Source organism: Oncorhynchus nerka, linkage group LG1, assembly GCF_034236695.1.
Source record: "Oncorhynchus nerka isolate Pitt River linkage group LG1, Oner_Uvic_2.0, whole genome shotgun sequence".
NCBI classification, from domain to species: Eukaryota; Metazoa; Chordata; class Actinopteri; order Salmoniformes; family Salmonidae; genus Oncorhynchus; species Oncorhynchus nerka.
In genome coordinates this window covers 34571707-34586668 of record NC_088396.1, presented here as the reverse complement: position 1 = coordinate 34586668, position 14962 = coordinate 34571707, and the positions used below count along the sequence as shown (strand labels likewise).

The window sequence follows — 14962 nt, the reverse complement described above, 5'->3', positions numbered from 1 at the left end:
ATTGCCTTTGCCATGCCAAGACAAAGTTATATTAAATAATCATACTACAGTATAATATGAATATACATTGAGAATGTAACAGACAACTCACTTGTAGCATCCTCAATGGTGACTACTTCTGTTGGTTCACTAGGGTGTCCAACACCAGCCTCATTCTCAGCACGGACCTGGAACTGAACCTCAGATCCCTCATCAACGTCTGTGACTTTGTAGGTGCACAGAGCGTCAGGGGTCTTTCCAGACTTCACCCAGCGGGTTCCAAGTTTCTCTTTCTTCTCAATGACATACCTAAAAAGCAAATGGTATGTATTATTTTAAAACGGTTTAAAATTACTTTAATACAAATACTGTCATGACAAACATATAGACAATTACAAGTTTGTTATTCACTTACTTTGTAATGGGTCTCCCACCATCACTCTTTGGAGCTTCCCATTTCAGTTCAACGTGTCTCTTGGACACCTCCACAATAGTCAAGGCATAGGGTGGCCCAGGAGTGGCTGGAAAGAAAAAGATGAAAGCAAAGTTCATACGTTGTAAGAACTACTCCACTGACTTTAACTCTCCATCAACAACAGAATGATTGAAGCAGGACCGGATAGAAACGTACTGAAAGTATCTTTAGCTAGAACAGAGTCTTCCAGTTCACAGTAATCACTCTGTCCGACTGCGTTCTCAGCAGCCACACGGAACACATAGAGAGAGCCCTCATTCAGTGGAGTGACAGTGTACTTCAGCTCCTTCACAGTGGTGTCCACCGCAGTCCAGGTCTTACGCCTGACATCCCTCTTCTCAACAACGTAGTTGGTGATTGGAGAGCCACCGTCGTTGTCAGGAGCCTGCCACTTCAGCTCAGCGTTGATCTTTGTGATGTTGGCCACCTCAAGCCATTGAGGAGGTGATGGAGGATCTGTTGAATAGAAAAGGCAAAATTAAGCTCATATAATTTCCAATTCCAAATAGTCATCCAACTGGTATTGTCTCTCAAAGCCAGGGATCATCAACTGGATTCAGCTGAGGGACAATTTTTTGTTGAGCAGATGGTCAGCGGGCCGGAACATAATTACAAATAATTTGTAGACTGCAATGTGACCGCAAGAAGACCAAACATATATAATATTTCACAAAAACATAAGAATTTCAAATCTTGCTTACATTTGTATACGATCACATATACCTCTATATTAAGCATGGGAATACTTTGGAACAGATTTCCAAGATTCAAATCACTTGGAGCTGATTTGCTGGTGTTTTTACAGTCTATTATGTACAACAATAAAAATATGAAACATTTATAAACTTTATTTTTTCATCAAGCTTGGGGGGCCAAATAAAATCACCCACAATCAAATTTGGCCAGCGAGCCGCCAGTTGGGGATCCCTGCTCTCAGCCTAATTGTCGGAGTTAGCATAATGACTTACAGAGTCTTTCCTTGCAGACCACAGGATCGCTTGGGTCACTGGGCTCACTCTCTCCTGCGCAGTTGACGGCCTTGACTCTGAATGAGTACTCCTGTTTCTCCATCAAACCCTTCAGGAAGTGCTCAGTCTGGGGCACGTCCTCTGCTGCTCTGATCCACGCTTCGGTACCAGTCTTCAGGAACTCAATGATGTAACCCTCGATCTTGGCACCGCCGTCGTGCTCTGGCCTGGTCCATTGCAGGGAGGCAGATGTCTTAGCTATTTCTCTGATGAAGGGTTTGCCAGGAGCCCATGGAGGATCTGGAAAACAAGTAACATGACAGGTTTATGACAGGTCTTATTTTGCTGATGATACTTGTTTTCTTTAAATTATATAGCTATCTGAAAATAATATAACTAAATGATCAATATAACACAACATACCAATTGGATCCTTGACCAAGACTGGATCAGTCTCAGTGCTTGGTTTTCCTGGTCCTGCAAGATTCTCAGCCAAGACACGGAACTTGTACTTCTTCTTGGTAGGCAGGCCCTTCACCCTGAAATTAATATATAGACATATTTGATACGACTGTGGATATACACATACAAAATGACAAAATGTAAAATAATAGTTAACTATAGTATAGTGTAATTATAGAACCTAAACAGGCCAACTGTACCTAAAGGTGATGTCCTTGATGGGCAGCTTGTTGCATCTGATCCATTTGTCATTTTCTGGGTCGAACCTCTCGATCCAGTACCCAGTGATAGGACTGCCACCATCCTCATCAGGCTCGTACCATGTCAGAGTCAGAGAGTCCTTAGCAATATCAGAAGGCTGCAATCTGGATGGAGCACCAGGAGGATCTAAAAGACAACAGCAACACATATATAATGCAATAATAGAACAGAGGACTATGTTTAATGAGTTTCAGTGTATAAAGTATATTACATTGACAACATAAATATAAGATAGTAGATAACGTACCAAAGGAGTATTTGGCGATGATTGGCACATGCTCATTAGGGGCGCCGATGCCGTACTGGTTCTCAGCCTGTACTCTGAAGACGTATTCCTTTTCAGGGGTGAGTTTGGTGGCATTGAAAGTGGTTTGTTTCACAGTGGATGACAGTTTGGTCCACTCCTCTTTGTCGAAGGGTCTAAGCTCCACAATGTAGTTTGTGACGACAGAACCTCCATCGTCTCTGGGAGGGTTCCAGGCCAGGTAGCAGGAGTGGTTGGTGATCTCAGAAATATCAAACGCAGCTGGAGGACCAGGCTTATCTGTAGGGTGACATTTAAATATTGTTATAAACATGAAAAATGTGTTGTTCCAAAGTTGTAAATTGACATTTATTGACATTGACATTTAGGGGAAAAAAATATATTGTATAGGGTAAAAAATATATCGTACCAAGAATGTTGACATCAACAGTTGCGGTAGCACGACCACTGCTGTTGACTGCCTCAATGATGTAGGTAGATGTGTCTTCTCTGACAGTTTTGGCGATAGACAAAGTGGAGTTTCCCGTCTTGGTATCGATGGTGATGCGATCATCTCCCTTCAGGACCAGGTCAGCCTTGGTCCATTTTACCTTGGGTTCGGGCTTTCCGACAATATCAGCTGGAAGCTCAATCTTGGTTCCGGCTCTGGCGGTCAAACCAGCCAGCAACTTCACGTCCAGTTGAATTTCTGGAGGCTCTGTTGGGATCAATTGGAAACAGAGTGACATTTCTGCAACAAACCAATGAGAGTTTAACTCAGGGCACGTGTCTTTAGAATTCAAAAAAGAGCTATGTAAATCCTATGTATTATTATCATGATTATATACATTACCTATACATTAACACCATTATCCCAGAAACCCTAGACCCACTCCAATTTGCATACCGCCCCAACAGATCCACAGATGATGCAATCTGTATTGCACTCCACACTGCTCTTTCCCACCTGGACAAAAGGAACACCTATGTGAGAATGCTATTCATAGACTACAGCTCAGCGTTCAACACCATAGTGCCCTCAAAGCTCATCAATAAGCTAAGGACTCTGGGACTAAACACCTCCCTCTGTAACTGGATCCTGGACTTCCTGACAGGCTGGCCCCAGGTAGTAAGGGTAGGTAACAACACATCCGCCACGCTGATCCTCAACACAGGGGCCCCTCAGGGGTTCGTGATCAGCCCCCTCCTGTACTCCCTGTTCACTCCTGAACCCACAGCCAGGCACGACTCCAACACCATCATTAAGTTTGTTGATGACACAACACTGACAACGACGAGACAGCCTATAGGGAGGAGGTCAGAGACCTGGCCGTGTGGTACCAGGAAAACAACCTCTCCAATAACGTAATCAAGACAAAGGAGATGATTGTGGACTACAGGGAAAAGAGGACAGGGCACGCCCCCATTCTCATCGACGGGGCTGCAGTGGAGCAGGTTGAGAGCTTCAAGTTCCTTGGTGTCCGCATCACCCAACAAACTAACATGGTCCAAGCACACCAAGACAGTCGTGAAGAGGGCACGACAAAACCTATTCCCCCTCAGGAGGCTGACATTTTTTTGCATGGGTCCTCAGATCCTCAAAAGGTTCTATAGCTGCACCATCAAGAGCATCCTGACGGGTTGCATCACTGCCTGGTATGGCAACTGCTCGGCCTCCAATGGCAAGACACTACAGAGGGTAGTGTGAATGGCCCAGTACATCTGGCCAAGTTCTCTGCCATCCAGGACCTCTATACCAGGCGGTGTCAGAGGAAGGCCCTAAAAATTGTCAAAGACACCTGTCACCCTAGTCATAGACTGTTCTCTCTGCTACCGGAGCGCCAAGTCTAGGTCCAAGAGGCTTCTAAACAGTTTCTACCCCCAAGTCATAAGGCTTCTGAACACCTAATCAAATGGCTACCCAGACTATTTGCATTGTCCCCCCTCCCCACTCCCCCTCTTTTACAGCGCTGCTACTCTCTGTTGTTATCATCTATGCATAGTCACTTTAGTAACTCTACCCACATGTACATATTACCCCAAATAACCCCGCACATCGACTCTGTAACGGTTCCCCCTGTATATAGTCTCGCTATTGTTATTTTACTGCTGCTCTTTAATTACTTGTTACTTTGATTTCTTATCTGTATTTTGTTTTAACTGCATTGTTGGTTAGGGGCTCGTAAGTAAGCATTTCACTATAAGTAAGCATTTCACTATACACCTGTTGTATTCGGCGCATGTGACTAATACAATTTGATTTGATTTGATTACCTTTAGGATCAACAGCCAGGATCTCATCTGTAGCCCTGCAGGGTTTGCCTGCTCCCAGCCTGTTGATGGCCCTCACACGGTAGGCATACCACTGTCCCTCGATCAGACCTGTCACCTGGAATCTAAAGGGAACCAACAATCTGGTTAAACTTAGAAAATAAGTATTCTCCCTTTCATTGTGAATAGAACATGATCAACTGTCAGTTTTAGTATTATTTAGTCACTGAAAAGTTTCAGCATGGGGTTTGATCAATTGCAAATTAAACATACTTCTGAAAGAATGCTAAAATATCAGGAAATGCACCGCTATCCAAAAATCTAAATCTGATTGAACCTCAGGCTGTGTACAACACTAATTTAGAGTAACAATGATAGAGATTAGGATCTTACTTCAGCTCAGGCAGTGGGTCTCCACATGGCTCCCACTTGTCTGTGCCACGCTGGCATTTGTCTACAACGTAGCTCTTGATTGAAGCTCCGCCGTCGTACTTGGGTGGCTCCCAGTACAGGAAGATGCCCTTTCCTGACTTGTCTCTCCATTTCAGGTTCTCAGGTGGATCCGGCACAGCTTGGAATAAACACATGGTTTACATTTTCAGATCGTGGTAGAACTTGTGTATGATTTAGTTGAAGTGTACAAATAAATATGTTACTGTAATCAGTTTCTGAGAAGGATAAGTACTCACTGGCAGGCGAGGACACATTGACTGGCTCGTCAATGTAGGCAGGCTCTCCTGGGCCACACTTGTTGATTGCAGTAACACTGAACAAATACTCTTTGCCTTCAATGACATCTGCCACAGTGAACTCCAGGTCCTGTACACCCATGCAAACCTGAAAAGCAATCACAATATAAATTAGTATTAGGATGAATGGGGAGCATATACATATAGACACATTTATTCCTTAGCGGTTATGGTTATAGGAACACAAATTTGTCATTCAAAGTGTACTCATAAGATATACCTTGACCCAGGTCTTGCGGGACACTTCCTTCTTTTCAATTTGGTAGCCAATAACTGGGCTTCCTCCATCATGCTCTGGTGCCTCCCACATCAGGTGGACATGGTGTCTTGTCACCTCAGAAACCTTGAAGTCTTTGGGTGCACTTGGTGATGCTAAACACAAATTGCAAATAATGAGCAAATACTGCCAGTACTACTACACGGTGAGAGGGCTGTAACATATTAATTAAGTTGATAACATGAAGACTAGTTGTTTTTTCATCACAAGGGTATAACTTACCAATAACATTGACTTCAATCTCTCCAAAGGCACTGGTCACATCATTCTCCAGGTGCAGAGTGTATGTGCCTTTGTCTGGACGCACACTTGGAGCCACTGTCAGTTCTGTGTAGGTGCTCCTTGTAACCATGGACACACGGTCACCAGCAGTGAGCTCTTTATCACCACAGCTCCACTTGGCGGTGGGTGTGGGATATCCAAGAAGAGGGACGCGGATAACAAGTGGATGAGGAACAATGACCTCCAGGCCATCCTTAAATCCACTGAGATCCATGGAAGGTCCAACTAAAATGAAAAAACAACATTATGTTTACAACCACATTAAATATTTGCATTTTGTATTTATTTAAAAAAAATATATATGTTCTAGTATCTATTTTCTCTGTTTTAAGTTATCGTTGAATAACAACACACCATGACAATCGTCTGCCAAGAGAGGTCCAAGCTTATCAGCTGGATCTGAAACTCCGGCTGCGTTCTCTGCACACACTCTGTAGTGGTACTGCATCCCCTGCTTCAGTCCAGATACCTAGGACAACAACAAAAGTCAATCAGTAAAATGTAATGAGGGAGGGGAATCAATACAAATGACAATACAAATTGAACAAACTGGCAACAAGCATATTTCACTGCTTGAAAAAAGAAAGTGGCAATTACCTTGTAGTTAAGGTCCTGACAGAGCCTGGCATTGCATCTGAGCCACTTGTCTGTTCCATCCTCACACTTCTGAATAATGTAGCCAGTGATCATGCTTCCTCCATTGCTGGCGGGGGTCTCCCATGTCAGCTGGACAGAGTTCTTTGTCTGGTCAGTGTAGTTGAAGTTCAATGGTGGGCTTGGTTTCTCTGTAATAGATTTGAAAGTGTTCAACTGTTGTCTATGCCACATAAATATTGGGGTCAGTTGGTCAGAACAACATTATCTTGACTCACCAATGGGGTCCATGATCTTAACTGGATCGGTGGCAGCACTTGGTTTGCCAATGCCAGCCTTGTTTTCGGCTTTGACACGGAAGATGTATTCCTTGTTCTCAACGACATCAGTGAGAGTGGCTGTGCGGTCCAGAGCCTTGGCGATCATAGCTACCTCCCAGCTCACAGAGGTTCTGTCACGGAACTCAATGATGTAGGAGGTGATCTCAGATCCGCCATCAGACTTTGGTTTTTCCCAGGAGACTGTGGCTCCAAACCTGTTCACGATGCCAACCACAACGTCCTCAGGTGCCTCTGGCACATCTGAAATAAAAACAGAGAGAAAGATTTTTAAAGATGATTATTTGTTTAGCTTTTCTTTCACCCCTCTTTTCTCCCCAATTTCATGGTATCCAATTGTTAGTTGTTACTGTCTTGTCTCATAGCTACAGCTCCCATACGCACTCAGGAGAGATGAAGGTTGAGAGCCATGCGTGCCTTAGACCACTGCACCACCCGGGAGGCCCTATTTGTTTAGCTTTTGATGCTATAATGGTCATAGGACATCACAGTACAGTTGTACTTAGTATTGGGAAAATTCATGCATTTGTATTCTACAGTAGTCAAGTATTGCTTACCAAACTTATTCTTGGCCTGGACAGCTTCGTCTGTCTCCACAGTGGGTCCACTGCCCACTCTGTTGCGAGCACATACTCTGAAGAGGTACTTGTTGTCCCTCTGGAGACCGCTAACAGAGTATTCTGGAGCGTCAGCACGGTCAGTGGCAAGGGTCCATGTCTTGCGCTTGATATCACGCCTCTCCACCACATATGCAATGATCTTGCTGCCACCATCACTCTCTGGCTCTTCCCAGGCCAGGCTGACCTCACCGTCGGCGGTGTCAACCACTTTGAGGTTCTTCACAGGTCCAGGGACATCTGGAGATCACAAAAACATTAATGACCAACTTTTCAAGCATCCTGAACTATCTTACTACTGTAATCCATTAGATGATTTTCAAAAAGAGTAGAACCATGACAGTCCTAGACTTACCAATAACATCCAGATTGATGAATGCCTCTCCCTGTCCATGTTTGTTCTTGATGACAATCTTGTACCTGCCCTGATCTGTCTTTTTGGGGCTCTTCAGCCTGTATTCTGTTTTGTCTGCGGAGGTGTCAATGTTCTGCACAGGCAGGCTAACTGTGTCGAAGAACCACTCAGCCTCTGCACGAGGATAGGCATCGTAGGGGATCGCCATGACAAAAGGCTTTCCAGCGTCTGTGACCAGGTTTTGATCAGTTGTCTTGATCTTTGGCACAGCTGTGATGGAAAATTACAAGTGTGAAAACAAAACAACCGTTTACACTGAGAAGTGTTCAAGCGTTCAGGATGGTGACTCTGACATACCTGCCAGTTCCAGCTTGGCTCTGGCATCCTTCTCCTTGGCAACGACTCTGTACTCTCCTTGGTCCCGAGGCCTGACCTCACACACCTGGAGTCTGTGGACCTTGCCCTCGCTCATCATCTGGTACTTGTCACCCTGGACGATGATCATGTTGTTCCTCATCCATTTGACCTCAACTCTGTCTTTGTTGAGCTCCACCTCAAACACAATATCTGAGCCTGGAGGCTCAAACACATCCTGAGGTGGTCTGATGATCTCAACTGGTGTCTCTGTGAGAAAGAACAACATAATACATCAGGATAACGAATCTCCCAAAGCGTGATTGTGTATTAGAAAGCATTAGAAAATGAACAACTTACCTTCAACAAAGAGGCGGGCCCTGGATCTCCTGTCTTCCACGCCGCAGGCATATTCACACTCATCGTCTGGTCTGCACTTCTTGATCTTGAGTTTGCAAATCCTGCCATCTTTCTCAAATGAGTATCTGTCAAAACACAAGCAAGACAACTTTTTCAGACCTTTCTATTCAATACGCATAACGTTATCAACACACAACCATTTAATCAATGGGAAATTTGTACCTGGGTCCCTCTCTGATCTCACGACCATTCCTGTACCATTTAACAACAGCCTTCTCTTTAGACAGCTTGCAAGAAAACTCAGCATCCTCAAACTCAGTGATGGTCTGGTCTTTGAGTGGTGTGGAGAAGTCAGTGGGAGCTTCGTTGAGGATCAGCTCAGCAGTGCACTTGTCATCACCAGCCATGGCGGTGTATTCACCCTCATCGTCCATGACACAGTCCTTGATGGTCAGTGTGTGCTTATCTTTCTCCACACGGTACAGGATTCGTTTGCTCATGGTGATCTCCTGACCAGCCTTCATCCATTTGATGGTGATATCAGGTCTGTTCACCTTGCAAGTGAAGCTGATGGTCTTCTTCTCTTGTGTCTCACAGTCCTCAAGAGGCTCAATAATCTTGAGCTTCTCCTCTGTGAATTCACATGATAGACAAGTTAGTTCCTCAATAACATCCTACAGTATTTGTATCCAGCAAAATTCAATAGGTTACTGTATTTACCTTGTACTTTGGCATTGGCATCGCTCTTGGCATGTTCACCACGATGATTTGTCAATGTAATAGTATACGTGGCTTCATCTGCCTTCTGAGCATCCTTGATCCTCAGAGAGAACACATTGTCTTTCTGGATCATGACAAACTTGCTGCTCTCAAACATGGTCTCCTCGTTCTTCAGCCACTTAGCTTTAGCTCCCTCAGTGTTCACCTCACAGTTGAAGATGATCTCCTGTCTTTCCTTCACTTGCATATCCTTGATGGGTGTGATGATTCTGAGTTTCTCTGTTGAGAGAAAAAAACAGTGTCAGCATAACTATAGTTTTCTATTAGACACAGAAGACAGCAATAAACAAATTATGCAGTATTTGTACAAGTACCCACCAATGACAAACAAGTCAGCTGAGGCTTTGGTAGTCCCAATGAAGGCGACATAGCCTCCTTCATCATGTGGTGTACAATTCTTCACTATCAGTGCTCTTCTCTTGCCATCACAGACAACGTCATACTTATCTCCGGATACAATCTCCTTGTCACCCTTGAGCCATTTGACTTCATAGGTGTCTTTAGAGACTGAGCAGACAAATTCAGCCTTTTCTCCCTCAACCACCTCAAGACTCTGAGGCCTGGCAATGAACTCCGCAGCCAGTTCTAGAAGAACAAAAAAGCAAGATGAGTGGAGATGCATATCATTTGTATCAGCAGCTTAACCTGCACTCAAACATATGCACATAATTTATATAATTTTTAAGAATGTATATGTTTTCAATTTACAGCTCATATCTGATTTCTTTACCATTCAGTGTTAATGTTGCAGATGTCTTGGCGTTATGCAGTCTGCAGTTAAACTCTCCAGCGTCCTCCATCTTGAGATCTTGAATAATGAAGATTCTCTTCCTTCCATCCGTGACCTGTTCATATCTTCCTCCTTCTGGCAGTTCCTGGTCTCCCTTCCACCAGGTGACCTCAGCGCTGGCCTTCGACACTTCACAAATCATCTTCACACTGTCTGTTTCTGTTCCCTCCACATTAGACAGGTTCTTGGTAAACTTAGCCTCTTCCTCTGCAAGGAGAAGAGATTGTAATCAGTCAAATATGTGGTTGATGGTATAGATATGAATCTCGTAGTAAGTGAGAATGAAAACAAAGCCTTACCAATAACTGTCAGCATGCCAGAGGACTTGGAGGTCTTAGCGTCACATTCGTACTCTGCTTCATCATCGAAGACTGTCTTGGTGACCACAAGGATACGCTTGACACCATTGGCAATGATCTCGTATTTCTTTCCCTTTCTGATCTCGCTGCCGTCCTTGTACCATTTGACCTGTTTGAACAGACAACAATATATCATCAGAATTCTTGTGCGTGTAAACCAATGATAATTGATTCCTCTGTTTTCATTTAGGTAGAGCTGATTATTTTAAAGTATTTTCATTCATAATCACTTACCTTGGCATTCTCACGAGACACCTCACACTCAAATCTGGCATTTTCCTTTTCTTTGACCTCAACATCATGGAGTGGCTTAGAGAACTCAACATGTGGAGCTGTAAGCAAAAATATATATTATATACTCTCTAAAACTCTGCTTGCGAATTCTGTTCATTTGCAATATTTATTTTTGTTGAATCATTATTTTACTTACGTTCAACATTCAGGAAAGCAGAGGTTTTGAATTCTTTAGCATCACATGTATATGTCTTTGAGTCATCTAGAGTACAGCCATGAATGATGAGTCTTCTCTTTCGGCCATCAACAATAAGGTCATATTTCTTCGTTTTGCGGATCTCCTGTGTGTCTCTGAACCACCTGACTTCAGCGTTTTCCCTGGAGACTTCACACTCCAATGAAGCAGTGGCCTCTTCCTCAACTGTCTGGTCCTCCAGAGGTTTGGTGAACTCAACTGGTGGCTCTGTAAAGCAGGAGACCATTATATTAGTTGCAATATAGATATACAGTGCCCTCAGAAAGTATTCATACTCCTTTACTTATTGTTGTGTTATAAACTGAATTCAAAATGGATTAAATATGTTTTTCTCACCCATCTACACACAATACCCCATAATGACAAAGTGAAAACATGTTTTTAGAATTCTTTGCAAATGTATTGAAAATAAAATACAGAAATATCTCATTTACATAAGTATTCACACATTTGGCCGTGATTACAGCTTTTCTTTCTGGGAAAGTCTCTAAGAGCTTTGCACACCTCGATTGTACACAATTTGCACATTATTATTTTTAAACATTCCTCAAACTCTGTCAAGTTGGTTGTTGATCATTGGTAGACAGCCATTTTCAAGTCTTACCATAGATTTTCAAGCCAATTTAAGTCAGAACTGTAACTAGGCCACTCAGGAACATTTGATGTCATCTTGGTAAGCAACTCCAGTGTATATTTGGCCTTGTGTTTTAGTCTATTGTCCTGCCGAAAGGTGAATTTGTCTCCCAGTGTCTGTTGGAAAGCAGACTGAGCCAGGTATTCCTCTAGGATTTTGCCTGTGCTTAGCTCTATTCCTTTTTATCCCGAAAAGCTCCCTAGTCCTTGCTGATGACAAGCATACCCATACCATGATGCAGCCACCACTATGCTTGAAAATATGAAGAGTGGTACTCAGTTATGTGTTGTGTTGGATTGACCCCAAACATAACGTGTTGTATTCATGACATAAAGTGTATTTCTTTGCCACATTTTTTGCAGTTTTACTTTAGTGCCTTGTTGCATGTTTTGGAATATTTATATTCTGTACAGGATTCCTTCTTTTCACTCTGACATTTCTGTTAGTATTGTGGAGTAACTACAATGTTGTTGATCCATCTTCAATGTTCTCCTATCACAGCCATTAAACTCTGTTTTAAAGTCACCATTGGCCTCATGGTGAAATCCATAAGCGGTTTCCTTCCTCTCCGGCAACTGAGTGAGGAAGGACGCCTGTATCTGTGTAGTGACTGGGTATATTGATACACCATGCAAAGTGTAAGTCAGATTTTTTATTTTGACCCATTTACCAATAGGTATCCTTCTTTGCATCACGCCCTGATCTGGTTCACCTGTCTTGTGCCTGTCTCCACCCCCTTCAGGTGTCGCCCATCTTCCCCATTATCCCCTGTGTATTTATACCTGTGTTTTCTGTCTGTCAGTGCCAGTTCGTCTTGTTTGTCAAGCTTACCAGCGTTTTGTCCTGTCAGCTCCTGTCTTTTCCCAGCATCTCTATTTCTCGCCCTCCTGGTTAGTGACCCTTGCCCGTCCTGACCCTGAACCCACTCGCCTGACCACTCTGCCTGCCCCTGAGCCTGCCTGCCGTCCGGTACCTCTGCCCCTATCTGGATTTCTGAACTCTCCCTGACCTGACCCTGAGCCTGCCTGCATTCCGGTACCTCTGCCCCTATCTGGATTTCTGAACTCTCCCTGACCTGAGCCTGCCTGCCGTCCGGTACCTCTGCCCATATCTGGATTTCCAAACTCTCCCTGACCTGACCCTGAGCCTGCCTGCCGCCTTGTACCTTTGCCTCTGTTTGCTGCAATTAACATTGTAACTTCGACAAGGTCTGCACTTGGGTCCTACCTGATTCCTGAAACTTTCTGATTCCTGATACTTTGCGAGACATTGGAAAACCTCCCTGGTCTTTGTGATTGAATCTGTGTTTGAAATTCAATGCTCAAGTGAGGGACCTTACAGATAATTGTATGTGTGGAGTACAGAGATGCGGTAGTCATTAAAAAAGAATGTTACACTATTATTGCACACAGAGTGAGTTCATGAAACTTATTATGTGACATGTTAAGCACATTTTTACTCCTGAACTTATTTAGGCTAGCCATAACAAAGGGGTTGAATACTTATTAACTTAAGACATTTCAGCTTTTCATTTTGAATGAATTTGTAATGATTTTGAAAAAAACATAATTCCACTTTGACATTATGGTGTATTGTGTGTAGGCCAGTGACACAACATCTCAATTTAAAACATTTTAAATTCAGTCTGTAACTGTCACGGATCCCTCCGGAACTTTCATCACGCACACCTGTCCCCTATTCCCACTGATTAGTATTTGTATATATGTGCCCTTTGGTTTCCATGGTCTTGTCAATTATTGTTACAATGTCCGTTGGTGCGTCTGAGTATCTGTGCTGTGTGTTTTGGGCTTTCGTGCCCTTGTGGATTGAGCAGATGATTCCAGGTGTAGTCCCGTGTGTTAATCATCATGCGCGCATGTGTATTTATTCGAGGTACTCCTCGCTCTTTTGTTTGGGTTTCAACCCTGTGTTTGTTTGGTCTTCGCCCCCGTGCCTTTATACGGCACTTCGTAATTTGGGCTTAATAAAAAAACTATTACGCATTCCTGCGCCTGTCTCCCGATCCTTCATGCCAACGTGACAGTAACAGAACAAATGCTGAAAGAATCAAGGGGTGTGAATACTTTCTGAAGGCACTGTAGATAAATGAACTGCACCCACACTTATGTAATTGACCTTCTTCCATTTGAAAATATCTGCATGCCATGCTTAACTAGACAAACAAATGTGTGCTAACATGTTTAATAACAAGGACCTCTCAGTTTCAGGGAGCTCTAGTGGTATGTCAGATCATTTCCATAATGATTTAACAAATATAACCTACCCCTGACAATGAGTTTGGCCTGGGTCTTGAAGTCCTTTGCAGTGAGCCTGACTTCCCCAGCCTCTGTCAGCTTGACATTTCTGATAGTTAGGCTGTGTACTTTGCCTTCTGCTCTGGTGACCACCTGAGGAAATGAAACAGTTTAATATGTATGTAAGCCTTGTCTGAGCCAGAACGGCCCATAGGGCAGCAGTCTTTCTCCTGTATCTGTAGAGTGAAGCAGCTTTAAGTACACCACCTGGACGCCAGTCAAACAGATTGATAAAGCCTGATTAATTGTCTTGATTACAAACATGTAACGCGTTGTTAATGACCTATTTTACATTTTAAACGTACAGTTATGAAATATTACAGCAAAAGTGCACTTGGGTGGCTCACCAACACTTGGGTGGCTTGCCAACACTTGGGTGGCTCACCAACCCTTGAAGCTGTTAAAAATAACTCAAGCAACGCTCACAGGAATGAACAGTCAAATGTTATCTCGACACAGATAATGCTGCACAATGACCTGAAGTGTCGATGTCCTTATATGTTTAAAATATGTTGGTGACAAAAATATGTATTTTATTTCACTTGTGATTATTATGACTGAGGTAAGTGGGGTAGGTGGGTTGTGAAGATATGTTTTATATTATAATAACATATAATTTGAAGAGCACATTTTCAACACTCAATGCGCCTAAGGTAGAAACAAAACAAAGACTGTCAACAATACATTAAAATATAGATAAACAATCACAATACATCAAAACATGACCTACTAATGCAAAACATAGACAGTAAGCAGATTAAGCAAATACAAATGTAAAGCTATCTTGGTCTTTAGCTTGGTAGGTATTTAGTTGCATTTTAAAGGAAGAAATGGAAGCTGCCTCCACGACATGTGCAGGTACAAAGTCAATTATTAAGTATTGTAAAGTATTATACTGTAGTTTATGTGAATGCAAGTTGTACTGTACTTACCCTATCACTTTGCTCTAAAGATGTGGAAAACATTTACTTAAAGTGATTGTAATGACTGAGGTAGTCATATAAATGA

General features: G+C 43.0%; 1 protein-coding gene across 1 annotated transcript in view; it reads right to left on the bottom strand.

Annotated features, from left to right (window-relative positions):
- The window catches only part of ttn.1 (titin, tandem duplicate 1), a 169639-nt gene that overhangs the window by 88892 nt on the left and 65785 nt on the right, over positions 1-14962 (bottom strand). Inside the window, exons 85-112 of the mRNA XM_065018424.1 lie at positions 13924-14047; positions 10946-11212; positions 10750-10847; positions 10456-10624; positions 10097-10363; positions 9685-9951; positions 9307-9585; positions 8809-9217; positions 8587-8711; positions 8230-8496; positions 7873-8142; positions 7458-7757; positions 6841-7143; positions 6566-6753; positions 6323-6437; positions 5909-6193; positions 5630-5781; positions 5350-5497; positions 5054-5231; positions 4664-4785; positions 2820-3107; positions 2393-2689; positions 2085-2271; positions 1846-1961; positions 1423-1722; positions 611-910; positions 395-500; positions 92-288 (exon numbers count right to left, since the gene is read on the bottom strand). Of these exons, the coding sequence (XP_064874496.1) occupies positions 92-288; positions 395-500; positions 611-910; positions 1423-1722; positions 1846-1961; positions 2085-2271; positions 2393-2689; positions 2820-3107; positions 4664-4785; positions 5054-5231; positions 5350-5497; positions 5630-5781; positions 5909-6193; positions 6323-6437; positions 6566-6753; positions 6841-7143; positions 7458-7757; positions 7873-8142; positions 8230-8496; positions 8587-8711; positions 8809-9217; positions 9307-9585; positions 9685-9951; positions 10097-10363; positions 10456-10624; positions 10750-10847; positions 10946-11212; positions 13924-14047 (6124 nt within the window). The remainder of the gene's footprint in view (positions 1-91; positions 289-394; positions 501-610; positions 911-1422; positions 1723-1845; positions 1962-2084; positions 2272-2392; positions 2690-2819; positions 3108-4663; positions 4786-5053; positions 5232-5349; positions 5498-5629; positions 5782-5908; positions 6194-6322; positions 6438-6565; positions 6754-6840; positions 7144-7457; positions 7758-7872; positions 8143-8229; positions 8497-8586; positions 8712-8808; positions 9218-9306; positions 9586-9684; positions 9952-10096; positions 10364-10455; positions 10625-10749; positions 10848-10945; positions 11213-13923; positions 14048-14962) is intronic.